The sequence below is a fragment of the Trichomycterus rosablanca genome, chromosome 4 (genome assembly GCF_030014385.1).
Source record: "Trichomycterus rosablanca isolate fTriRos1 chromosome 4, fTriRos1.hap1, whole genome shotgun sequence".
Taxonomy (NCBI): Eukaryota; Metazoa; Chordata; class Actinopteri; order Siluriformes; family Trichomycteridae; genus Trichomycterus; species Trichomycterus rosablanca.
The window spans coordinates 28803150-28829753 of record NC_085991.1 but is presented as its reverse complement, the minus strand read 5'-3'; the positions used below and the strand labels follow the sequence as shown (position 1 = coordinate 28829753).

General features: G+C 38.7%; 1 protein-coding gene across 1 annotated transcript; it reads right to left on the bottom strand.

Annotated features, from left to right (window-relative positions):
* Positions 1 to 10341: 10341 nt before the first annotated feature.
* On the bottom strand, positions 10342 to 21356 carry larp7 (La ribonucleoprotein 7, transcriptional regulator). Its single transcript, XM_062993158.1, has 13 exons — positions 21080 to 21356; positions 19020 to 19229; positions 17806 to 17906; positions 17625 to 17708; positions 16239 to 16403; positions 16016 to 16121; positions 15446 to 15766; positions 14462 to 14630; positions 13095 to 13234; positions 12845 to 12951; positions 12079 to 12238; positions 10967 to 11058; positions 10342 to 10866 (listed from the first exon to the last, which is right to left on the bottom strand). Exons 2-13 carry the CDS (start codon positions 19225 to 19227, stop codon positions 10792 to 10794), a joined length of 1728 nt encoding a protein of 575 aa, XP_062849228.1. The 5' UTR covers positions 19228 to 19229; positions 21080 to 21356; the 3' UTR covers positions 10342 to 10791.
* Between the last annotated feature and the right edge of the window lie 5248 nt (positions 21357 to 26604).

Below are 26604 nucleotides of genomic sequence, written 5' to 3'. Positions count from 1 at the left end.
ATATTTGTACATCTTTCACCTGTTTTTTAATACTTAGTTGTTTTGTCATATTTAGCCGTGTTAAAATAGCGCAAAACCTGCTGTGCTGGCTACATCAATACGCCATGTCAGAATATAGGCTACTTTCATAATAAATAGTTCAATATTGGTTTAAAATTCACACTGCTGTAGTAAATAATACACCAAAAGATAAATACTGTGTATGCTACTTATCTAAACAAGTCAACATATGATACTAAATAGTACCATTAGTAGACGATATTAGATACACTGATCAGCCATAACATTAAAACCACCTCCTGGTTTCTACACTCACTGTCCATTTTATCAGCTCCACTTACCATATAGAAGCACTTTGTAGTTCTACAATTACTGACTAAAGTCCATCTGTTTCTCTTAGGGCTGTCGAAGTTAACGCGATAATAACGCATTAACGCAATCTCAATTTAACGCGATTAAAAAAAATAGTGCCATTAACGCAAATTCTAGTTCATGTTGAGACTTGACTGGTAGAACAAACGTTTTAATGTCGGACTTGCCACCGTTTTTCATTTGCGGTTTGTTAACAAAATGTAAAAGAGCGTCGTAGCATCTGCACTTGCATAATAAAGAAATAAATACACGCTATATTCACAAGTTGTCGGGAGCAGAACACTTTATTACACTTATTCTGTTACGGTAAAGAATACCGGACAGCTGAGTCAAGCACGTTGTCCATGAACTATGGAAGCCCCAAAGGGTCAAAACACACTCACTTCGTGTAGAAACGTCCATCAAACCATTGGATAGTATTACTGCCTAGTATGTGAGTGAATAAAACTCCCTTACAGTTTTCTCTTGTCCCAGCAGTTTTTAACATCAGTACATTTAGCATAAAATGTGTTCACCATTTTAATTGTAACATTTCACTTAAAAATCCTTGTTTTCTGTAACATTTACACAGATTTTTTTTTAATGCGATTAATCGCGATTAACTATATGAAATTCTGAGATTAATCGTGATTAAAAATTTTAATCGTTTGACAGCCCTAGTTTCTCTGCATGCTTTGTTAGCCTCCTTTCATGCTGTTCTTCAATGGTCATGACTCTCCCAGGACCACCACAGAGCAGGTATTATTTGGGTGGTGGGTCATTCTCAGCACTGCACTGACACTGACAAGGTGGTGGTGTGTTAGTGTGTGTTGTGCTGATATGAGTGGATAAGATGGTATGAGTGGAAATGTTTTTCCTCACTGTCACTGCTCGACTGAGAATAGTCCACCAACCAAAAATATCCAACCAACAGCGCCCTGTGGGCAGCGTCCTGTGACCACCGACGTGGTCTAGAAGATGACCAATTCAAACAGCAGCAATAGATGAGCGATTGTCTCTGACTTTACATCTACAAGGTGGACCAACTAGGTAGGAGTGTGTAATAGAGTGGACAGTGAGTGGACACGCTATTTAAAAACTCCAGCAGTGCTGCTGTGTCTGATCCACTCATACCAGCACAACACACACTAACACCACCACCACCATGTCAGTGTAACTGCAGTGCTGAGAATGATCCACCACCTAAATAATACCTGCTCTGTGGTGGTCCTGACCAATAAAGAACAGGGTGAAAGCAGGCTAAAAAAGTGTATAGAGCAATAGATGGACTACAGGCAGTCATTGTAGAACTACAAAGTGCTTCTATATGGTAAGTGGAGCTGATCAAATAGACAGTGAGTGTAGAAACAAGGAGGTGGTAAACTGTGCAGGACACTAGAACTTTAAAATTACACAGGAATCATATTTTAAGCACAAATATTTCAATTTTTATTTAAAACTGTACTGAAATATTTGAGACGTGCACTATGAAGATTGAGCAAGTTCAGTGTTACATATGGGAAGTTGGCTGAGTCATAACCGAGCCATTTCACCACGACAGGAACAAATCTAGGTAAAAGTTCATCAATTCACTTATCCTTACTTGTAAACAGTATGGCATCAATGTTAGTCTATCTAAACATTTACATATAGTTTAAAGGGACACAAATGTCACAGCACTTTTGGTGATTCCTTAAACAATTCTTTTGCTTTGGCCATAGGCATGGGTTAAGAGGGGAGCTGGTTGCTGAAAAAAGAACAGGAATATAACACTAAATGGATAAAGAGCATCTGTAGCACCTAATATAGACCCATCGCAACCCTGACCAGAATAAAGCGACAATAAAACATACAAAGAATGAATAAATGGGGGCTTGCTCTTAAGACATCAGTATGCAACCCATTGTATTAGAGTATACATGGAGCACAGAAGAGCTATTGTGTCCCAAATAATTGTGTGCTAAATTAGATTTTGACCAATGGCAAGGCTACTATTTCAGTCACTGCACATAACTCTTCAGCTTATTTTCTTTAATTACTTTCCTTTTCCTTCAGATATTAGGCACAGTTGATCTCATTTTGGGACTAGTGCCTTAATTAATGTGGGTATTAAATTTATAATAATAGCTTCTAATATTTAATTGATAGCAATAATTTATGCTACATTCACAAGTGGCACCTTTATGTAAGGATACTCCATTTTTATTGATACCAGAGTGAAAGATACTAAATCTGTGTAGGTACCAAATTTTTCCCCTACAGAAGGTGGGTGTGCTCTTATAATTTATTATTAATCATCTTTAACTTGGACAGTATTGTGGTCAAATCCTAGAAATACCAGGCTGCAGTTACACAACTAGGGGCAATTAAGTGTAGCCAATTCATTTAATGACATGTTTTTGGGTGTCTCCAGGTTCCCTGGTTTGATTTTTACCATTATTAACTGTCTTTAAGGAGTTTGACATGCTTTCATTGTGTTTCCTCCAGGTGCGTAAGTTTATTCCCACATAAACTTACGCACCTGGAGGAAACACAATGAAAGCATGTCAAACTCCTTAAAGACAGTTAATAAAGGTAAAAATCAAACTAGGGAACCTGGAGAGATGTGGCACCTTTACAATATACCCAATAATAATGTTTCAGAACCCATGGAAACAGTGACCTAAAATCAGTGACCCATCATATATTGTAGACAAGGATCAAGATAAGATTTAAACAAAGATTATTCCAAACACTATAAACATTTAAACTAAAGAACAAGACCAACTTAACACTATAAACAAAGGGTATTCCAAACAATATAAACATTTAAACTGAAGAATAAAACCAACCTAATTTACAGTTTAAGTGAATATATACTGCTGTACTGGAAAGCTAATGATGCTGTTTAACTTGTATTGATCTCTTCTTCTCTTATCAACACCACCTTTAGACTATGATCTGAACATTTTATTGTGTTAATAAATGCGATGTGGAGCAAAAGTGGACTCTGACATTTATATCCTGAGATCATGCTATTCTGTATGATGTCATCTAAACAATGACAGATACTTTTTATGACGTTATAAATCATTCTTAAAGAAGTGTTGCATACGACTGTTTTTAACTATAAGCAAGTTGTGATATACAGTGCGGTCAAAAAGTATTTAGTCAGCCACTGATTGTGCAAGTTCTCCTACTTAGAAAGATGAGAGAGGTCTGTAATTTTCATCATAGGTACACTTCAACTATGAGAGAAAAAATGAGAAAAAAAAATCCAGGAAATCACATTGTAGGATTTTTAAAGAATTTATTTGTAAATTATGGTGGAAAATAAGTATTTGGTCACCCACAAACAAGCAAGATTTCTGGCTCTCACAGACCTGTAATTTCTTCATTAAGAAGCTCTTCTGTCCTCCACTCGTTACCTGTATTAATGGCACCTGTTTGACCTTGTTATCTGTATAAAAGACACCTGTCCACAGCCTCAAGCAGTCAACCATGGCCAAGACCAAAGAGCTGTCGAAGGACACCAGGAAGAAAACTGTAGACCTGCACCAGGCTGGGAAGAGTGAATCTACAATAGGCAAGCAGGTTGGTGTGAATAAATCAACTGTGGGAGCAATTGTAAGAAAATGGAAGACATACAAGACCATTGATAATCTCCCTTGGGGTCAAGATCTCATCCCGTGGGGTCAAAATGATCATGAGAACGGTGAGCAAAAATCCCAGAACTACACGGAGGGACCTGATGAATGACCTGCAGAGAGCTGGGACCAAAGTACCAAGGCTACCATCAGTAACACACTACGCCGAGAGGGACTCAAATCCTGCAGTGCCAGGCGTGTCCCCCTGCTTAAGCCAGTACATGTCCAGGCCCATCTGAAGTTTGCCAGAGAGCATATGGATGATCCAGAAGAGGATTGGGAGAATATCATGTGGTCAGATGAAACCAAAATGGAACTTTTTGGTAAAAACTCAACTCGTCGTGTTTGGAGGAAGAAGAATGCGGAGTTGCATCCCAAGAACACCATACCTACTGTGAAGCATGGGGGTGGAAACATCATGCTTTGGGGCAGTTTTTCTGCAAAGGGGACAGGACGACTGATCCGTGTTAAGGGAAGAATGAACGGGGCCATGTATCGTGAGATTTTAAGCCAAAACCTCCTTCCATCAATGAGAGCATTGAAGATGGAACGTGGCTGGGTCTTCCAGCATGACAATGATCCCAAACACATCGCTCGGGCAACGAAGGAGTGGCTCCGTAAAAAGCATTTCAAGGTCCTGGAGTGGCCTAGCCAGTCTCCAGACCTCAACTCCATAGAAAATTTGTGGAGGGAGTTGAAAGTCTGTGTTGCCCAGCGACAGCCCCAAAACATCACTGCTCTAGAGGAGATCTGCATGGAGGAATGGGCCAAAATACCAGCTACAGTGTGTGCAAACCTGGTGAAGACTTACAGGAAACGTTTGACCTCTGTCATTGCCAACAAAGGTTATGTTACAAAGTATTGAGTTGAACTTTTGTTATTGACCAAATACTTATTTTCCACCATAATTTACAAATAAATTCTTTAAAAATCCTACAATGTGATTTCCTGGATTTTTTTTTCTCATTTTGTCTCTCATAGTTGAAGTGTACCTATGATGAAAATTACAGACCTCTCTCATCTTTCTAAGTAGGAGGACTAAATACTTTTTGGCCCCACTGTATATGGTCTCTATACCACAACATACCCAATAATTGAACTTTATTTTTTTTATTTGTCAAAGGGTTTTGAAGATCTCTGAAATAGAATATAAACATTATGGTAGGTGCAAAGATTAGAGTGAAACAAGCTGCATTTTAATAATGTATAAGCCAATCCAATGTCTTATAAAGGCAGAGCTTAAAGTAATATTGGTGATTGAAAAAGACAATGGGTTACAAATCAAACTGCCACTGCCACTATTTTAATGCACTAGCTATTGAATTATTACTGACAAAATGTATAATGTTGTTTAAAACACATCAATGAACTCACACAGGTTATAGTTCATATAAGATATGATGGATGTGTGTAGTGTTACCTGTCACACTAAAGACATACAGAGATCTAGATTTATCTAGATGTAGTAGCAGATTAATGTTCATGAGGGTTTGTAATAAAATCTAGAATCCCTGGTGCAAGCCAGAAATATATTCTGGACAAGACATCAATGCATTGCATGGCAACACACACCACTGCCATCTCTCCCAACCTCACTTACATTTTTGTCATTTAGCAGATGCATTTATTCAAAGCAAAGCAGTACTAGGACAGGATACAGTCTGAGCAATTGAGGGTTAAAGGCCTTGCTCAAGGGCCCAACAGCAGCAACCTGGCAGTGGTGGGGCTTGAACCAGCGACCGTTTAATTACTAGTCCAACACCTTAACCGCTAGGCTACAAGTGCCTACTTACTTTTTAAAAACTTTTTTACTTTATTTAAAATAGACAGTCCAGCTACGGGAATTGTTTGAAACCCAAAACAGAAAAACAAGAGTGAAAGGTTTATAGAATGTTCAAGCTGAAACAGGCAACAAGTTATGGTATCATGATTGGGTAAAAAAGGAGGATCAACCAAAGGTGCAATCGTTATAATCAAAAATGGGCTGTGGCTCACCAATTTGATCCAGGTTTTGTGAGTAAATTGTCTTTCACCATATAATGTACATATTATTGCAAAATGATTTAGGGAATTTGGAGCCATCTTAGTCCATGTAATTTCCTTACAAAATACGCTAAGTTGGTCAGTGAAAACACTGAAAAAAGCATCCACACAAACACAGTTGGACATGTTTGAGGGAGGGGAGTTCAGACAGGGTGTCCTCCCACTGCTGCTGCAAAATATAATTTCCAGTACTGGTCCTGGCACCTGCGCAAGTTGGCGGCACAGTTGGAGGGAAGTCACACACAATACAGCTGTGTGTGTGAGAACCCAACCAATACTGGCAGGTGATAATAAGCATCTGCCGACTGGGTGCATGTCGAAGGGGATGCATGATGGTTTACACTTTTCCTTGGATTTACAATTAGGAATGGGAAATGACTAGATTGGGAGAAAAGGGGAGGAAGATTCAAGACAATTAATAAATCATTGTTCTGCACTTTACTAAATCTTCCAAATTTTCTGGAAATTGAGTTTGTATTACAGACCTGTACATGTTTGTCACCTGTAGTGTGGTGTATCTACAGAATACATGTCATACTGTTTTTCATTTGCCAACTAGATAAGCTTGCCTCATTATATCTTGTATAAATATTTGCTTTATTTGCAGTACGTTGACTGGGTTGATAGGCTACAATCCAGTTTTAATGGTGTGACAGCATGAGCTGTTATAGCTGGTTTGTAAAAGGCATATGACAGCCAGTTAAGAGTTTGATAAATGGCATATAAATGACTCTGGCAACATGAGGAAAAAGATTCTCTAGTCTGACCAGACAAAAAGTTAAACCATATATCTGACAAAAGACTAGTAGGACTAGTAGACTAATATCACTAATACCAGCGAGCTCATGGTGCATTTCTGAACATTGTTCAGAAGCTGCGTACAGGTCTAAAATAAATACAGTGCCTAATTGAACAAAGTGGTCCATGGGGTCCAAAGATGTCATTCTTGTGTTGTGGTGTAGTGAGGTATTTTATGTTATGAAATAAACTAAACACATGTCCTGCTACCGTGTTCTACATATTTTCAGTTCTATAAGAGGGCTGCTCTATATGTTTAGTTATGTTTGGCTCTGAAATAAATCAGAAAAGTATGTTGACTCACAGTGACATCTTGTGGAACAATACGTGATGTGAAGATTTTATTATACTCTACTCCAGGGGTGTCAAACTCATTTTCACCAAGGGCCACATCTGCATTATGGTGGCTCTCCAAGGGCCGATTGTAACGTATCCTGCTGTGATTGCAGTCTGCCTTTTAAGTCTTAGACAATTTGTTGTTTTTCTTGAAGGATAAATTCTGTGTTCAGTGTCACAATGCCAAATTTATACTGTATATTTATAATGTATATCTACATTTATATTGTACTCCTTTACCACAGACACGGCCTCATAACACAAGAGACGTATCGGTTTTTCTTCTTAAAGCACAAACTTGTATTTACTTTCCCATCTTTCATTAAATTATCTCCTTCTGCTTAAATTTTTTCTTCTTGTACATTTTGGGATTATTTGTAATTATTTCTCAACATCACTTGTTGGAAAACCACCTCAGTTAAACACTGATGTGGAAACACTGCCATCTAGTGGCGGGATGCAGTAACTTTGCGAAAATCACAAAATCGGTATGCATTGTGGCAGATGCAGTTTATGTACGATTTTACAGTGTATTTTAAGACAATCATATGTCTTTTAAGCTCTCGCGGGCCACATAAAATTACGTGGCGGGCCGTTTTGGACCCGCGTGCCTTGAGTTTGACACGTGCTCAAATCACTTCAGATTCCCGTGTATGGTATATATAACTGACTTATTTTGAATGAATGTTCTGATTACACAGTGATGACCTAATAATAAGTAAAGACATTCTAGAGCCTACAACAGAGAGAACTCTTGTTTGTTGTAAAGAAACGGCACATTAATTTGTCGTTTTATTTGGCGATGGACGAGTAATCAAGGAATTCTGGCTTTCTGCTGTGCAAAAAGGGGGATGTTACAACTAAATCTGGGCAAAATGGTGCATATGTATTGCAGTTAGGTGTGAACATGTTTAGGATCATAGTGCTTTACAACCAAGTTTTAAGTCACTGTTTAAACCTCAGCAAAATCCTGTGTTGTGAAGGTAACACTTTTTTTTTTACTAGGATTTTAACGTCATGTTTTACACTTTGGTTACATTCATGACAGAAACAGTAGTTACTCATTACACAAGATTAATCAGTTCACAAGTTTAATGTCAAACACAGTCATGGACAATTTTGTTTCTCCAGTTCACCTCACTTACATGTTTTTGGACTGTGGGAGGAAACCTGAGCTCCCGGAGGAAACCCACGCAGGCACGAGGAGAACATGCAAACTCCACACAGAAAGGACCCGGACCACCCCACCTGGGGATCGAACCTCTGCCACCGTGCCACCCAAGGTAACACTGCTAAATGCTTGAGAGACTCCAATTTTTTACACAAGTAATGGCCAGTCGAATGAAGTGCAGTGAAGTCAGTTTGGACCTATACCTTTATCTCAGAAACACAAAGTGAAGAAGCCTCAGTGCTCTTCCCCGACTACCAAGAAGATATAGATTTATGGCAGCTTTTGCAAAATGAGAGAGAACCAAATCCTGAGAGCTCAACCCCTCTATTTGCTAAATCTTTGTGGAAACTGAAACTATGGACATTTTTATGGAGTGGGATGCATTTTACTGCTCATATGGGCTTTATAATTCTGGCAACGATTTAAACAGCATTTCAAAACATTGCTGTCAGGAAACTTTATCAGACAAGCTACTCAGGTAAACAACTAGAACCATGAGCTGAGTATTGAGTATATTAGCACCAAAGCAGGACATAGACAGGACATAGACTACACAAACACTCAGGAAGGTGCTTTTTTTTTTTTTGGTTTAGAAGGTTTTAAGATGTACTGTGTCAACCAATAGTCAAAGGTGGGGTGCAGGCAGTGGCAAACATGGTAGAGCCTCCAGACCCTAAACAAAGATGAATGGGCCCTGTAATAATGGTGTCTTTATCGATGCTCTTATAAATGCAAGAAAGATGGGTTATACATAGAAGGTTTAGCATATCATAAGGTTGCATGAAGTATTTCTAATACAATAACATGATACCCAGTCTCTATTAGGACTTGAAACGCTGGACCAATATGCCATTGCATTTGATACACAGTTGCAACTGAAGATGTTCAACCAAAGAAAATAAGGATTTACAGTAACTGTTTAACTAACTGTTTTGCAGAGTTAATTTTACTTCAAATGAAGCCTTTATCGATTGAGTGACAATGAAACAGCACATAAACAAACAAAAAAAACTAATGATTTATTTTGTTAATATTGTAATGTCTCAACTACTCAATCCCTATGCTAAAGTTGGGTTACAATATGATTAAACCTAAAAAACATGTCACAAATATGAATATTGAATAATAATTCTGATTGCCACTGTATTCAGTACTGTAAATAAGTGTGATGTTCACTGACATGGCACAAATTATGTGTTTACAAATCACTAAATGTCAAATTAAAGCACCATAAGATCAATAGGAATTTCTGTAACTCTCTTGCTAAAGTATGAACTTCTGTACTGCTTTTGTATGGTGGTGGATCATTCTCAGCACTGCAGTGACACTGACATGGTGGTGGTGTGTTAGTGTGTGTTGTGCTGGTATGAGTGGATCATACACTCACTGTCCACTCTATTAGACACTCCTACCTAGTTGGTCCACCTTGTAGATGTAAAGTCAGAGACGATCGCTCATCTATTGCTGCTGTTTGAGTTGGTCATCTTCTAGACCTTCATCAGTGGTCACAGGACGCTGCCCATGTGGCACTGTTGGCTGGATGTTTTTGGTTGGTGGACTATTCTCAGTCCACCAACACACACTAACACACCACGACCATGTGTCACTGCAGTGCTGAGAATGATACACCACCCAAATAATACCTACTCTGTGGTGGTCCTGACCATTGAAGAACAGAGTGAAAGCAGGCTAAAAAAATTAGTATTACAGATGGACTACAGTCAGTAATTGTAGAACTACAAAGTGCTTCCATATGGTAAGTGAAGCTGATAAAATGGACAGTGAGTGTACAGTAGAAACAAGAAAGTGGTCATAATATTATGCCTCATCGGTGTAAATGATCGTCTAACTGCGGCCTTTGACGGCATGAAAGTGTGACCCACACCTTTTGCACTTTGGCATTTCTTAGCAGAGCTGATAAATAGGGAAATATTTAAACAAAGTTTAAAACCACTGCTATAAAGTATTAATATGGTGAAACACAATTTGAAACAAATACTTGATTAAAATTTCTGCATCAGAAAATAATTTATTTAAAAAGTCATATTGCAGGGCGCACCGGGAATAATCTAACAGGAAGGCCATTTCTAATTTCCATAACAAAGCAGAAAATAGGACCCACTTAGGATTTAACATACCTATACAAGTATTCCATAGAAAAAACAGATTTACAAACAACAAAATGCCAACACAGAACACACATTTCAAAAATCATTTGGGCTGTCTGTACCAGGAACCATATTTACCTATTTTAACATAAAATCTTAAATGGTTTCAGGTTTATAAAAAACAATTACCATCAGTAAAACCAGTAAAGTTTTACTAGTACATTTTTTGCTAGTTTTACTTTAGTTTTAATAAAATCAGTTCTAAAACTAGAAAAAAAGAAACATCTAACATTTGCAAGGGGATCCTGGATCTTTCTAATGGCAATGTATAATAAAAAGTAAACAGTCATTAAGGCTATTAGTCATCAAAACGAATGTGTTTGTTTGCTTCTTTGGCCCGAGCAACGATGATTTTCTCAGCTTTGGAAATAAGCTAAGAAAAGAAAAAAAAGAAATAATGGCAATTTTAGTTCATGAACTGATTTTAAAGCTTTAGCACAAAAGTACTAGTAAAAATGTGTTATCTTGCTTACCTTTTCTGTGCCTCGCTTTTTATCCCTGGGCCGATTTAGTTTTGCCTGACGGTCCACTAAGATCTTTTGCCAGTATCTTTGCTCATGATCACCTATTAAGAAATTATAAATACAGTAGAATTAAAACTAATAAAACAGTTTACATTCATGATCTTGAGAAGGAATGATGACAATCAAATCACAACAGACTTTCTTATAGCTTAATACACCGATCAGCCATAACATTAAAACCACCAACTTGTTTTATCAGCTCCACTTACCATATAGGAGCACTTTGTACTTCTGCAATTACTGACTGTAGTCCATCTATTTCTCTACATACTTTTATTAGCCTGCTTTCACCATGTTTTTCAATGGTCAGGACCCCCACAAAGTAGGTATTATTTAGGTGGTGGATGATTCTCAGCATTGCAGTTACACTGACATGGTGGTGGTGTGTTAGTGGATCAGACACAGCAGCGCTGATGGAGTTTTTAAATACTGTGTCCACTCACTGTCCACTATTAGACACTCCCACCAAGTTGGTCCACCTTGTAGATGTAAAGTCAGAGACGATCGCTCATCTATTGCTGCTGTTTGAGTTGGTCATCTTCTAGACCTTCATCAGTGATCACAGGACGCTGCCCACAGGGCACTGTTGGTTGAATATGTTTGGTTGGTGGGCTATTCTCAGTCCAGCAGTGACATTGAGGTGTTTAAAAACTCCAGCAGTATTGCTGTGTCTTATCCACTTATATCAGCAGAACACACACTAACACACCACCACCAGTGCAGTGTTACTGCAGTGCTGAGAATGATCCACCACCTAAATAATACCTGCTCTGTGGGGGTCCTGACCACTGAAGAACAGCATGAAAGGGGGTTAACAAAGCATGCAGGGAAACAGATGGACTACAGTCAGTAATTGTAGAACTACAAAGTGCTTCTATATGGTAAGTGGAGCTGATTAAATAGACAGTGAGTGTAGAAACAAGGAGGTGGTTTTAATGTTATGGCTGATCGGTGTAAGTCACATAGTATTTTGTTTATGTTTAAGCTGAAACAGCTGTTAACCAGTTAAGCAACTTTTCTGAGTATCGGCATTGAAACACTTAAGTATTTGGCTTTCTAACCAGTTAAAATTTCCAGATTCCAGTTGTATTTTTGCTGTAGTTCAGAACGAGCTGTGATGACTGCTTTTGCATCCTCGGGTGACTTGAAGCGGATGAAACCCTCTGCATCTCCCTCGATGATATCCACATACTGCACTGCAGATATCTCAGACAGAGTATCCTACAAACACAGAACATTTCGATTTTATCCAGATCACTCCCGAAATGGTCATTAAGAAAGGCTTTGTTTATCAGGACATACAGAACACACAATGATTTACAACAGTGTGATGCACGTGGGTACACAGGCTGTGTTTCCAACAAAAATGTAGTAACTTCAGTCCTTGTCTAGACCCTATTTATTTATTGTGAGTCAAAAAGTGAGCATGTGTGTTTACAACACTGCAGAACAAGAAAAAGATGCATAACAGGATGTCTGATAAAACACAGACAAGTAAAAGTGTTTATTTCTAAAACCTGTTACTACAATTTGTAGGTCCTTCCATGTATACACACTGCTACTACATTCTCATTTCTTTCTACCTTTAACAAATGTAAGCCAACATAGTTTAAATGTGATTAGCTTGTGTAACCTGCTATAGTGTCAAAATGGACATGGGGGCTTTCCAAATTGCATATCACTAATATTTATAATAGCAGGTTTGTTCCTAGACCATTTTTATTATCTTCTTAAAAATTACAAACAATAACCACATAAATACATGTATTATACATTATTTTTATTTTGTTAAATAGCAGGATTTATAAGAAAAGCAAAATGTCATACCTTGACACATTTTTTGTTCGGCAAAGGCTTGTTGTGGGTGATTTTGACGATGACTCCACTCTCAAACTTAGGTCCAACCGTTTCTTTTTTAGGGTGATTGCCATCACCTTTAAAAATCATATAAAATTAAAAGCAAGTAGCTAAAATCACTAACAATATCAACATAAGACATTCCACCAATGTTCAAAATGAGATTATGAAATCGAAATAAAAAAAACATTATACTAAAAATAATCTGTGACATACTCACATGATTTCCCATCCTCCAAAGTTTCTGGGTTGTCACATGCCATGTCTTTTTGACTGAAGTCAGATATGTTCTTTTTCAGATTTGCCATGCATTGCTTCTGCAGTGATAAATATTCCTTCTTCAGCTTCAACCAGTCGTTTCTTTAACAAATACAAACCACAACACACGTGAGTAAAAAGAATAATAATAATAAAAAAACCACCTTGTTTCTACACTCACTGTCCATTTTATCAGCTCCACTTACCATATAGAAGCACTTTGTAGTTCTACAATTACTGACTGTAGTCCATCTGTTTCTTTACATACTTTTTTTAGCCTGCTTTCACTCTGTTCTTTAATGGTCAGGACCCCCACAACCAAATATATCCAGCCAACAGCAACCTGTGGGCAGCGTCCTGTGACCACTGATGAAGGTCTAGAAGATGACCAACTCAAACAGCAGCAATAGATGAGCGATCGTCTCTGACTTTACATCTACAAGGTGGACCAACTAGGTAGGAGTGTCTAATGGAGTGGACAGTGAGTGGACACGGTATTTAAAAACTCCAGCAGTGCAGCTGTGTCTGATCAACTCATACCAGCACAACACACACTAACACACCACCACCACGTCAGTGTCACTGCAGTTCTGGGAATGATCCACCACCCAAATAATATCTACTCTGTGGTGGTCCTGACCATTGAAGAACATGGTGAGAGCAGGTTAAAAAAAGCATGTAGAGAAACAGATGGACTACAGTCAGTAATTGTAGAACTACAAAGTGCTTTTATATGGTAAGTGGAGCTAATAAAATGGACAGTGAATGTAGAAACAAGGAGGTGGTTTTAATGTTATGATCGGTGTATATTAAAACATACTATAACATCAATGCATTCATCTTAGAACAACATATGACGACTAAGTTCGTTGGCACTAACAATTATAATATAAACTACATTAACGGTGTGATCAATGGTACACTGCCATGGCTCATCATATTAGAGATATTCACTGGCTCACATTGTGATTTTTTTAACGATCTGAGCTTTTAGCCGTTAATTAAAGAAATTAGGTGCAGGACCACCTGTAAACATGATTAACAGGTTGCAATACTCCCCCATCTATCAATTTTGATATGTAATATAATGATACTAAAATGACATATAGCAAATAAACGCATCTTACTTTCAAAAAAATTAATAGACAAATGAAACATCATATTTAAGACAAATTATTGACCCTGAAGGCTCTGAATCTGTACAATGTCTTACAACCATTTAACCAAACTGTGGATTCCCTGGTTAAAAGCAGAAAACAGAAATTTGGAAGTAAAATAAAACGACCTTTGTACATGCCAACAAAAGCCAGTGTTCGTAATACAGCTTACTTTGAGATGACTCTGAGAGGAATGACCTCTTCCTCAATCTTTATTCTCTCCTTATGTTTCTTCTTTCTCTTCCTCTTCGCCTTCAGCAATGAATCTTCCTTGTCATCCTTTTCTCTATTCTCCTTTCCATTACGCTTCTCTTTTTCTATTGTCTCTTCAGATGCCAATTCTAAAAAACAATCAGCATAATATCATGTATCTACACCCATGTCCTATTTCATTGTGTCGATCAGTGTCGATTCTAGTTTAAAGGAAAATGTGAATAAAGTCCTTCTAGGTTGGGAGACATAGTTCAAAGTAACAATTGCACCCTTGTGTACTAAATAGTATTGCTAATTAGTGCAGTACCAGTGGTATAATTACTATTTAGCACAAAGGATGCAGATGGGGCACATCCATAGCACAGACGTTGTGTGTGCTATGTAAACAGTGCATGTAACCCTGAATGTCAGCTTTTATGACTAAAAGAAAAAATAGTATTGTTGTAGCTTTAGCAGAACTCTCAGTACTGGAGGTAGAAGTTGATCAATACACAGGTTCATCAGTTCACAATGTTATATCGTACACAGTCATGGACAATTTTGTGTCTCCAATTCACCTCACTTGCTTGTCTTTGGACTGTGGGAGGAAACCGGAGCACCCGGAGGAAACCCACATGGACAGGGAGACAGAGTGTCACCCCAGAGTTCATACGCAAATCAGCTTTGTGTAAGGAGAGACACACCCTGATCCCATTATCCCTGGTCGTAATAGTATCAGTCACCCTCGCTGCAATTGAGCCAATCGTTGTTCATGCAGGCGCCCAACCTGCCAGTAGAAGAGCTGAGATGTGCTAGCATGTTTTACTGCTGCACCACATGAGCGCCTGTGTGCTGTGTGTTTTAAAAAATCTGTGAGAACAGCTGTTTTAAGTGCAATTCATCACCACATTTAAGAGATATCTTGTTAAAGCTCTTCACTCCACATGACTATACAGGATCCTACCTTCTATGTCACTCTCCTCCTTTTCCACTCTCCTTATTTTAGCTGGCTTGTCTTCTTGACCCTCGTTTTTAGCCACGTCTGCACTGTGAGACCGTCGTCTTTTCTTTTCTGCCTTCTTGTCCGATTTCTTAGTTTCGACCACGCTCTCGGTCTCAGCACCTTTTGAGGATGGCTTTCTTTTCCTGTTGGTTTCCTCGGCCTCACCAGCGTGCTCTTTGACCGTCACATTCTCGGTTGACATTTCTTCCACTGAATCATCTTTCAGATCGCTGTGTGTTCTCTTTTTCTTTTTCTTCTTTTTCTTTCCATCTTCATCTTCATCTGAGGGACGGCAAACAAATGATTACTACAGTGTTACAAACTCATCACCAGACAAATTACTAACCTAGCCTGCACGGTCTATTAATTCACAAATATATGTATGTAACCCGAAAGCCAAGAAAGAACAACACATCAAACATCTAATTGTGCCTACTTAATCATACACACATTGTTACTTGTTTCAAACTAAATCTTTCCTGTAGGTTTACCCTGAAGTGTTGAAGCGTAGTGATTTACAAACACTATTACCTTGTATGCTGTCCTGAACCGCATTAAAGGGAATCGGCTTTCCTGCCGAGGTCTTTGGAAAGATGCCTGCCTTCCTTGGAGCATCTTCAGCAGGGTTATTCAGCATCTATGAAAGAAGCCAATCATGTTTGCAAAAGTACTCCATATACTCCACTTTAACACTACAATTTTCTGGATGGCAGATACTATTTTGAGTTCTTTTTTTATATAAAGGATCTCATACCTCAATGGCTTTTTGTGCTTGTTCTGATGTCTCAAACTCGACAAAGGCAAAGCCTTTTGGATCTCCCGAGGACTTGAATCTGGGGATACTAACGTACACCACCGTTCCACACTTATTAAACACGCGTTCAATCCAAAGGTGGGTAACATCTTTTGGTAAGAGTTCCTGAAAAACACAGGCATTTAAAAGCATCAACACAAATGTTTAAAAGTTGGGATTTAGTGACATGACATCCAAAACGCATTATATGACAAGCTGTTTTGGGTTTAACTGTCATATGGTGTCCTATGTCTTTCATATTTCTGATCATCTACACCACGTGTCAAACTCACGGCCCGCGGGCCAAATCCGGCCCATCTTTGCCCTATTTCTTTTTAAGCGAGAGCATAAAAGACGTATGATTGTCTTAAAATACACTGTAAAATCGTACATAAACTGCATTTCCCACAATGCATGCCGATTTTGTTACCCGCAAAGTCACCGCATCCCGCCACTCGATGGCAGTGTTTCCACATCAACGTTTTAACTGAGGTGATTTTCAACAAGTGATGTTGAGAAATATTTACAAATAATCCCAAAATGTACAAGAAGAAAAAATTAAAGCAGAAGGAGATAATTTAATGAAAGATGGGAAAGTGAATACAAGTTTGTGCTTTAAGAAGAAAAAACATTATGTCTCTTGTGTTATGAGGCCGTGTCTGTGGTAAAGGAGTACAATATAAATGTAGATATGCATTACAAATGTACAGTATAAATTTAACATTGACACCAAACACAGAATTTAGCCTCTAAGGAAACAAATTGTCCAACACTTAAAAGGTAGACTACAATCACAGCAGGATACGTTACAATCAGCCTCGGTGAAAATGAGTTTGGCACCCCTGATCTACACCATGATGCTGCATTCATGACAAGGGAAATTCTATGTTGTTATGTAATCTTTCTGCTTTTTCTTCCAGAAGCGTTGATGCAAACTCAACTGTTTGAATGTGAAAATAGACACAATAAACTGCAACTTGTTCGGCTTTGGTGTCGAAATGAGAACCCATCAAAAAGCTTATAAAATGACTAAGAAATTTGTTTTTTTTGGAGTACAATTCTGGGCTTTTTTGGAAAGAACATTATTTTTTTAGGGTTTAGGATTGTGTTTAAACAGACACAGTCTTTTAGTACCATGGCTTGATTATCCACAAAAGATATGGCATCAAAATGAACTGTAGACGATCCAATTTGCATTGTACAAAAGCTGAAGGATCTGCTGTCGGAGCTGATTTGACAGCATATTAGTTAGGTGGTCCGAATGTTTTGGCATATCAGTGTATTTTTATATAAAATTTTTAATGTGTCTCAGGGTGGTTTAAGGAAAATGATAGGGGTAATATTTACAACATATACTGTGCGGTCATCTACATCTCTTGGACTCTCCCCAAGTGGACGTCTTCGCCTTATTTGTGTTCCTTCAAGATTAACCTAACAGAAACAAAAAACGCATATTAATACACATCTAAGCAAATTGGACAGACTTAAATGTTAAAAGCTAATCTCAAAGCACAAATGTAACTCCTACCTCGACCATGTTAGAATTTTTCAGCGCTCGAGCTATAAGCTTGATGTCTGTGGTCAACTTTTTCATTCGGTTAAATGTCGTTAGCAGAGAGATATCAACATCTACATGACAAAAACCAAACAGTAAATTATTTACTTGGCACCACATGTCCATTCTCATCAATCTAGTGTAAATAAATAAAGATGTTACACAGAAACACACACACTTTCCAAACATTGCTATGATTTAAGGCTGCTGTGGCCTTATGTTTATACAATAACTGAAATCTCAATCGACCTCTTCAGTTTGGTTGGTAAAATGTGTAAATGGGTACAGAATTAGTTTGTGCATGAGTGCACTGGAAGCAGATACAGCATACCAAAACACATGCTACTGTACCAGTAAGTACAGTGTTATGTTGTTTAGGAGAACACCTCTATAAAAGCGCTTGTATAAAATGCAACCGTGAGCAATAGAAAAGCTTACATTTATTGCCAAGCATTCATTCATGTTGTCGTGAGTCAATAGGTAAAAAATGTGCTCCAAACAGTGCAGTAAAATTTGCTGCATCCTTACTAGAAACAGCATAGTATGACATATAAAACTCATTCCACTTAGTAATTATGCTAAAAATGTTACTCAGACAGAACCGTCAGAACAAGAAATCTGGTATCAGTCTCCTAACTTGTGTCTATCTACAGCTTTATTCCTTCAATCCATGGTAAATAATTTGCATTACCATTAACTACTAGTACTGGAACACAAGAAACAGTCGTTTTTACTCTGAAGCAATCAAAACCATGATAGTACATTAAAACACCTCCAAAATAAAACTAACCAAAACTGTGTGTCTACTTCTAAAACTTCCTTTTTTAATACTTGCTTACTTAATTTTGAGAAGTTCTGCATGTGTTGTGGATTAAACTGTTAGTATATAAATACTTGAACTGTGGAAGCGAAATTCCCTTAATGCAATCATTGTTAAAACAAATAATGACTGGCCAAATAATAGCTGAAGTCTACTACACTTCCTCGTGGTTGCATTGTTAATTTTTAAATACAATTAAGAGTTATGTAATAAAAAAGATCTAATCAAAAAGGTTAACAACAAATGAACAAACGATGCCAGTCAGGGCATTTCCTTTAAAGTGCACATTGTTGATTGGAAAGTCTCCAACACCTAAAAAAAATAAATTACTCCAGTTCCTTTTAGTTTACAGTACATTAACACCTACATCCATCTCTTGACTGTTGGATGACCTGCTTCAAAAATTTGTCCTTATGAAGATTAACATCATCAAACCAGAATTCAATTTGTTTCTTCACATCAGCCAGCAGCTGTTTCACTCGAGATCTCTTCTTTTTCTCATTCTCTCTCTTCTCACCCAGCTCTTTAACAGCAGGGTCATCTGCTGCTGATATACTCTTCTCCGCATCCACCATTTCTGTAATTAATAATGAACAAGAACAAGCTATAGGTGATCAAGCTCAGAGTTCCATAGGGTTCAGCTTTATTAGGAGTTTTGTATTACAACCCCAAATCAGAAAAAGTTGGGACAGTATGGAAAATGCGAATAAAATAAAAGACAGTTAAAACCCAAGATATTTCATGTTGTATCTGCTCAACTTCATTTCATTTATTAATAAACATCCATTCCTGCATTTCAGAAAACACATTCCAAAAAAGTTGGGACGGGTGCTAGTAATAAGGTGAAAAAACTAAGTAATGGGCCAGCTGTAGCCTAGTGGTTAAAGTACTGGACCAGTGATCAGAGGGTCGCTGGTTCAAGCCCCACCACTGCCAGGTCGCTGCTGTTGGGCCCTTGAGCAAGGCCCTTAACCCCCAATTGCTCAGACTGTATACTGTAACTGTAATGTAAGTCGTTTTAAAAAAAGGCATCTGCTAAATGCCAAAAATGTAAAAGTAAATGTAAATAATGATGTGATTCCAAACAGGTGATTGTAATCATGGTTTGGTACAAAAGCAGCATCCAGGAAAGGCTGAGTCTTTGATGAGCAAAGATGATCAGAGGATCTCCAGTTTGTCAGCAAATGCGCGAGAAAATGATTAAAACGTTTAAAAACAATAAACCTCAAAGAAAGATTAGAAGGGATTAGCATATTTCTCCCTCCAGTGCATAATATCATTAAATGATCCAAGAAACTGGGAGGAATTTCAGTGTTAAAGGCCAAAGGCGCAAGCTTAAGCTGAACGCCCGTGATATTCGATCCCTCAGACAGCACTGCATCAAGAACCGCCACTCAACAATAGCTGATATAACCACATGGGTGAGGGATTACTTTGGCAAACCTTTGTCAAGCACTACAACACAGAGTTACATGCACAAATGCCACTTACAACTTTACTGTGCAAAAATGAAGCCTTATGTTAACCATGTACAGAAGCGGCGTCGACTTCTCTGGGCTCGGAGGCATCTAGCATGGACCATCACACAGTGGAAACGTGTATTGTGGTCAGATGAATTAGATTCCAGGTCTTTTTTGGTGCTCCGGACCAAAGACAAAAAGGACCATCCAGACTGTTATCAGAAACAAGTCCAAAAAAACAGGGTCTGTCATGGTATGGGGCTGTGTCAGTGCCCTTGGCAAAGGTCATTTACACTTCTGTGATGGCAGCATTAATGCAGAAAAGTACACTGAGATCTTAGAGAAACATATGCTGCCTTGAAGATGTCATTTTTTCAAGGGACGTCCATGCATTTTTCAACAAGACAAAGCAAAACCACATGCTGCACACATTACAAAGAAGAGGGTAAGGGTACTGGACTGGCCTGTCTAAATCACTTGGTATTCTCAGTGCCAAAACGTCTTACTTGTGGTGAAAAGGAATGGCAACATTACAAAGTGTGTGTTGCAGGCCTGAAATGCAGGAATGGACGTTTATTAATAAATGAAATGAAGTTGAGCAGATAAAACATGAAATATCTCAGGTTCATCCTGTCTGGAATTAAATAAAAGTGTTTTTTTTATTATTATTATTTGCATTTTCCATGCTGTCCCAACTTTTTCTGATTTGGGGTTGTATTACTATTACTACTGTAAGGTCTATATGATAATAATCACTGGAATGTTCTCTCATTTTCCTTCTGTATGATACAAACAAAAGCAAGAACTGTTCATGCCTAAATACCACATAACAACTGCAAAACATCTGTCTGCAGTCTTTACGTTTGTGTACAGAACACTGTGCCCTTACTGGCTTTCAGAAGATGAGCTTAACTAAACTTCTAACAGTTTCCTTCTATTTAAATTAAAAGATCAGTAAACAACTTACTTGTTTATCGATGCAAAAATCAAATCAGCACTGTATGCCAGCCAGGAGTTAGCTAGCTAGGTATGAAGGTGGTAAAGCTCCTGTTGCTTCTCAAAACGTATCAGTAGCGTTGTGATTCCCAATCAGTAATCTTAAATTCCATAACCGTGGGATAGTTTTAACCTTATTTGATTAAAAAACACGACATTGAAATGTTACACTAGTTCTCTTCAATCTCACTGTATCGTAAACAAACAACCGCGTCCCAAACGGTAAGGTTTATTATACGCGTGCAAGTATTCAAGGCGCATATTGATGACGTCAACACAAAGCCCGCGCTCACTGGGTCTGTTTGATTTCAGAAATTCTAAAGGCGACTTGATGGGTCGTTTTATGATGAACGTTTAAATGTACACATCTCTTTATGTGGAACTGAACACATGCCCTGTTTGCCTTGCATCCTGTTCTGCAAAAACATATTTAAGAGAGAAATTTAAGGAAACATGAATGCAGGAAACATACACCGATGAGGCATAACATTATGACCACTTTCCTAATATTGTGTTGGTCCCCCTTTTGCAGGCAAAACAGCCCTGTAACTGTGATGCACTGTGTATTCTGACACCTTTCTATCAGAACCAGCATTAACTTCTTCAGTAATTTGAGCTACAGTAGCTCGTCTGTTGGATCGGACCACACGGGCCAGTCTTCGCTCCCCACGTGCATCAATGAGCCTTGGCCGCCCATGACCCTGTCGCCGGTTTACCACTGTTCCTTACTTGGACCACTTTTGATAGATACTATGCACTGCAAACCGGGAACACCCCACAAGAGCTGCAGTTTTGGTGATGCTCTGACCAGTCATCTAGCCATCACAATTTGGCCCTTGTCAAACTCGCTTAAATCCTTAAGCTTGCTCATTTTTTCTGCTTCTAACACATCAACTTTGAGGATAAAATGTTCACTTGTTGCCTAATATATCCCACCCACTAACAGGTGTCATAATGAAGAGATAATCAGTGTTATTCACTTCACCTATCAATGGTCATAATGTTATGCCTAGTCAGTGTATATTCATTCATTCATTCAATTATTTTCTTATCAGCTTATCCAATTAGGGTCGCGGGGGGTGCTGGAGCCTATCCCAGCTTTTTAATGGGCTCAAGGCACACAGTAACACCCTGGACGGGACGCTAAAAATGTTTCACACATATACGTATATAAATCTGTCTGAATATATAAGCTTAGCCTCCCTAATATGTTGTGGTCCCTAAAAAGTACTGAACAACTTTTAAAAAGCATGAGGTGTATACTAATATTTATTTTATGTAATACTGTTTAGTGATTTTGTCTAATCTGCAAACCAAGTTGGAGCCAATATAAGGAATGTGACATTAAAATTTGTTTTTAACATTTAATACAATATAATTTAAATGAAGTGGATAGAATACAGAAGCTCCCTAACACCTAGCCAGCTAGTGTTTTGTCCAGTTACCCAACTGCATTGCACTTCTTCTCTACTGCTGCTAACCTCCTCTCCTGACCAAGGACAGCCACAACTAACACATGCCCCTCTGACACGTGTGCAGTAGCCAACTCCATTTTTTTACCCGCACGAGTTCATACAGGGCTTAGTCTTGTGCACGGAGAGTCATGCATTGATCTCCATTATCCCTCGTCTCTGATCCAGGCACCATCAATCAGCCAGCAGAGGTCATAACTGCATCAGTTATCAGGAATCCCCTCCGGCGTCCAACCCTGACGTACAGTGTATCACAAAAGTGAGTACACCCCTCACATTTCTGCAAATATTTCATTATATCTTTTCATGGGACAACACTATAGACATGAAACTTGGATATAACTTAGAGTAGTCAGTGTACAGCTTGTATAGCAGTGTAGATTTACTGTCTTCTGAAAATAACTCAACACACAGCCATTAATGTCTAAATAGCTGGCAACATAAGTGAGTACACCCCACAGTGAACATGTCCAAATTGTGCCCAAATGTGTCGTTGTCCCTCCCTGGTGTCATGTGTCAAGGTCCCAGGTGTAAATGGGGAGCGGGGCTGTTAAATTTGGTGTTTTGGGTACAATTCTCTCATACTGGCCACTGGATATTCAACATGGCACCTCATGGCAAAGAACTCTCTGAGGATGTGAGAAATAGAATTGTTGCTCTCCACAAAGATGGCCTGGGCTATAAGAAGATTGCTAACACCCTGAAACTGAGCTACAGCACGGTGGCCAAGGTCATACAGCGGTTTTCCAGGACAGGTTCCACTCGGAACAGGCTTCGCCAGGGTCGACCAAAGAAGTTGAGTCCACGTGTTTGGCGTCATATCCAGAGGTTGGCTTTAAAAAATAGACACATGAGTGCTGCCAGCATTGCTGCAGAGGTTGAAGACGTGGGAGGTCAGCCTGTCAGTGCTCAGACCATACGCCGCACACTGCATCAACTCGGTCTGCATGGTCGTCATCCCAGAAGGAAGCTGACACACAAGAAAGCCCGCAAACAGTTTGCTGAAGACAAGCAGTCCAAGAACATGGATTACTGGAATGCCCTGTGGTCTGATGAGACCAAGATAAACTTGTTTGGCTCAGATGGTGTCCAGCATGTGTGGCGGCGCCCTGGTGAGAAGTACCAAGACAACTGTATCTTGCCTACAGTCAAGCATGGTGGTGGTAGCATCATGGTCTTGGGCTGCATGAGTGTTGCTGGCACTGGGGAGCTGCAGTTCATTGAGGGAAACATGAATTCCAACATGTACTGTGACATTCTGAAACAGAGCATGATCCCCTCCCTTCGAAAACTGGGCCTCATGGCAGTTTTCCAACAGGATAACGACCCCAAACACAACCTCCAAGATGACAACTGCCTTGCTGAGGAAGCTGAAGGTAAAGGTGATGGACTAAACCCAATTGAGCACCTGTGGCGCATCCTCAAGTGGAAGGTAGAGGAGTTCAAGGTGTCTAATATCCACCAGCTCCGTGATGTCATCATGGAGGAGTGGAAGAGGATTCCAGTAGCAACCTGTGCAGCTCTGGTGAATTCCATGCCCAGGAGGGTTAAGACAGTGCTGGATAATAATGGTGGTCACACAAAATATTGACACTTTGGGCACAATTTGGACATGTTCACTGTGGGGTGTACTCACTTATGTTGCCAGCCATTTAGACATTAATGGCTGTGTGTTGAGTTATTTTCAGAAGACAGTAAATCTACACTGCTATACAAGCTGTACACTGACTACTCTAAGTTATATCCAAGTTTCATGTCTATAGTGTTGTCCCATGAAAAGATATGAAATATTTGCAGAAATGTGAGGGGTGTACTCACTTTTGTGATACACTGTACATGGCAATCGTTGTCTGTGTAGGTGTCTAGCCTGCTGGTAGCAGAGCCAATATTCAAACTAATGAGTTTGATATGTCAGCTCTGGTGTGCTTGCATGTTTTACCACTGAGCCACCTAGTTTAACTAACGTTAGCAATGTTAATGAACGAGTGAACCCTGTTAAACTCACCTCAACATGTTTTTTACTGTCATTTAACCCACCATGGGCAATAGAGAAGTCACTGTTGGAAAGAATACTGTTATTATTTTTTAGCCCTTTACACAAATACCAGTACCCGTTACACAAATACCAGTACAACACACACATTACCATCTAATCAGCATGCTTGTTTCATTGCAGTGCTAAGAATGGTCCATGCCCAAAGAACATCTGGTCAGTAGTGATCCCTTTTGATTGATAAATGGGGTAGAAGAGGGCAACAAAGTGTAGAGGAACATATGTGCTGCAACCAGTAATTATACAACCATACATCTCATCTGTATAGTAGATGTAGCTTATAAAATGTTCCAATAATGTACACACCAAATAGATCTAATAGTGTTTGTTAAGGCTACATTAAAATGAAGCAGGTTCTTAATATGCCACAAAAAGGCATACACTCATTTTAACAAAACAAAAACACTTTAAACACAATGCACCCTGGGCAGACAACACAAAAAGGATGGTTGTGTGTATCATTTCAAGAGCCTCAAACCCACTGTAAAGCAGAAAGGTGGAAACATCATGAAATAAAATGGCTGTTTTGCAAATGGCAATAAGACATTACGTGTTATCAGTGGAAAATGTCAATGGAATGATATATTAGGACATATCTGAGAAAAATTCAGTCTCACTGTGTTTCAACAAGGACAATCAGTTGAGGAAGATGTAATTTATGCTAGCCCACAAATGCAGAAATCCAGGGTTTGAAATCCTTAGGGGTGCTACGGTGCTATTGGTGATGTTTTCATGCAGACATGATTGGCTATGCCTGGGGGTGGGGGCATGGCCAAGGTCCTGTGGTAAGTTGTCTTAAAGTGGTGGTACAACATATAGCCAAAATAACTCAAGATGTTATGATACGCTACATTAAAGCACATATTGCATTTGTATAAGGATCTGAAACTATATATTATGACAAATATGAAAAAAGGAACTCAAGAAGTGACAAATAGCAGAATAAAAAAAGCAGATGCTTTTATTCAAAGTGACTTACAAATGTTATTTATTACAATCCAAACAAGTGAGAACTAAGAGCCCTAATTAAGGGCCCAACAATGGCAACCCGGCAGCAGTGGGGTTTGAATTAGCAACCCTCTGATTACAGTAACAATATAAAGAAAAATATTGACCAAGACACTTTTACATTCATTTTCATTATCAATGACTAGTGAATGCATAACAGTTTACTCCATAGTTAATGATGCACTGACCTTTTAATGTAAAATGGAAGATACACATAACGTAAAACCTATGCTGTATGTATAGGCATGAATTTAAGCATACCATGTATGCATATAAAAATAAAGCAATATTAAAATAGTCATAAATATACACATACAAATAGAATAATAAACTAACAATGTACATCTTAAAAATAATAGCTATAATAAAGACAGCTGCTTTGCACAAATAAACTAAACAATGAAAAAAAAAAGATGTAACACATTAATTCATTCATTTAATGTCATTAACAATGTACAGCTTACACCACTGGATTAGGCAGGTTGTGTAAAAAAGTTTGTAAAGTTCTGCCAACTAGCCTTACAATAGAATGACATCATTAAAACAACCTTTTATGCCCATTTTATTGTCCATTTTATCAGCTCCACTTACCATATAGAAGCACTTTGTAGTTATACAATTACTTACTGTAGTCCATACGTTTCTCTGCATGCTTTGTTAGCCCCCTTTCATGCTGTTCTTCAATGGTCAGGACCCCCACAGGACCACCACAGAGCAGGTATTATTTGGGTGGTGGATCATTCTCAGCACTGCAGTGACACTGAGTTTTTAAACACCTCACTGTCCCTGCTGGACTGAGAATAGTCCACCAACCAAAAATATATCCAGCCAACAGCACCCCGTAGGCAGCGTCCTGTGACCACTGATGAAGGTCTAGAAGATGACCGACTCAAACAGCAGCAATAGATGAGCGATCGTCTCTGACTTTACATCTACACGGTGAAACAACTAGGAAGGAGTGTT

What these genes read in the sequence shown, in the direction of transcription:
- larp7 (XM_062993158.1), bottom strand. Translation starts at nt 19,227, where the DNA reads ATGGTGGATGCGGAGAAGAGTATATCAGCAGCAGATGACCCTGCTGTT. An exon ending in CGAACAAAAAATGTGTCAAG is followed by an intron (nt 12,239 to 12,844) that starts GTATGACATTTT and finishes CTGTGTTTGTAG; the next exon opens with GATACTCTGTCTGAGATATC. An exon ending in GAATCTGGAAATTTTAACTG is followed by an intron (nt 11,059 to 12,078) that starts GTTAGAAAGCCA and finishes ATTTCTTAATAG; the next exon opens with GTGATCATGAGCAAAGATAC.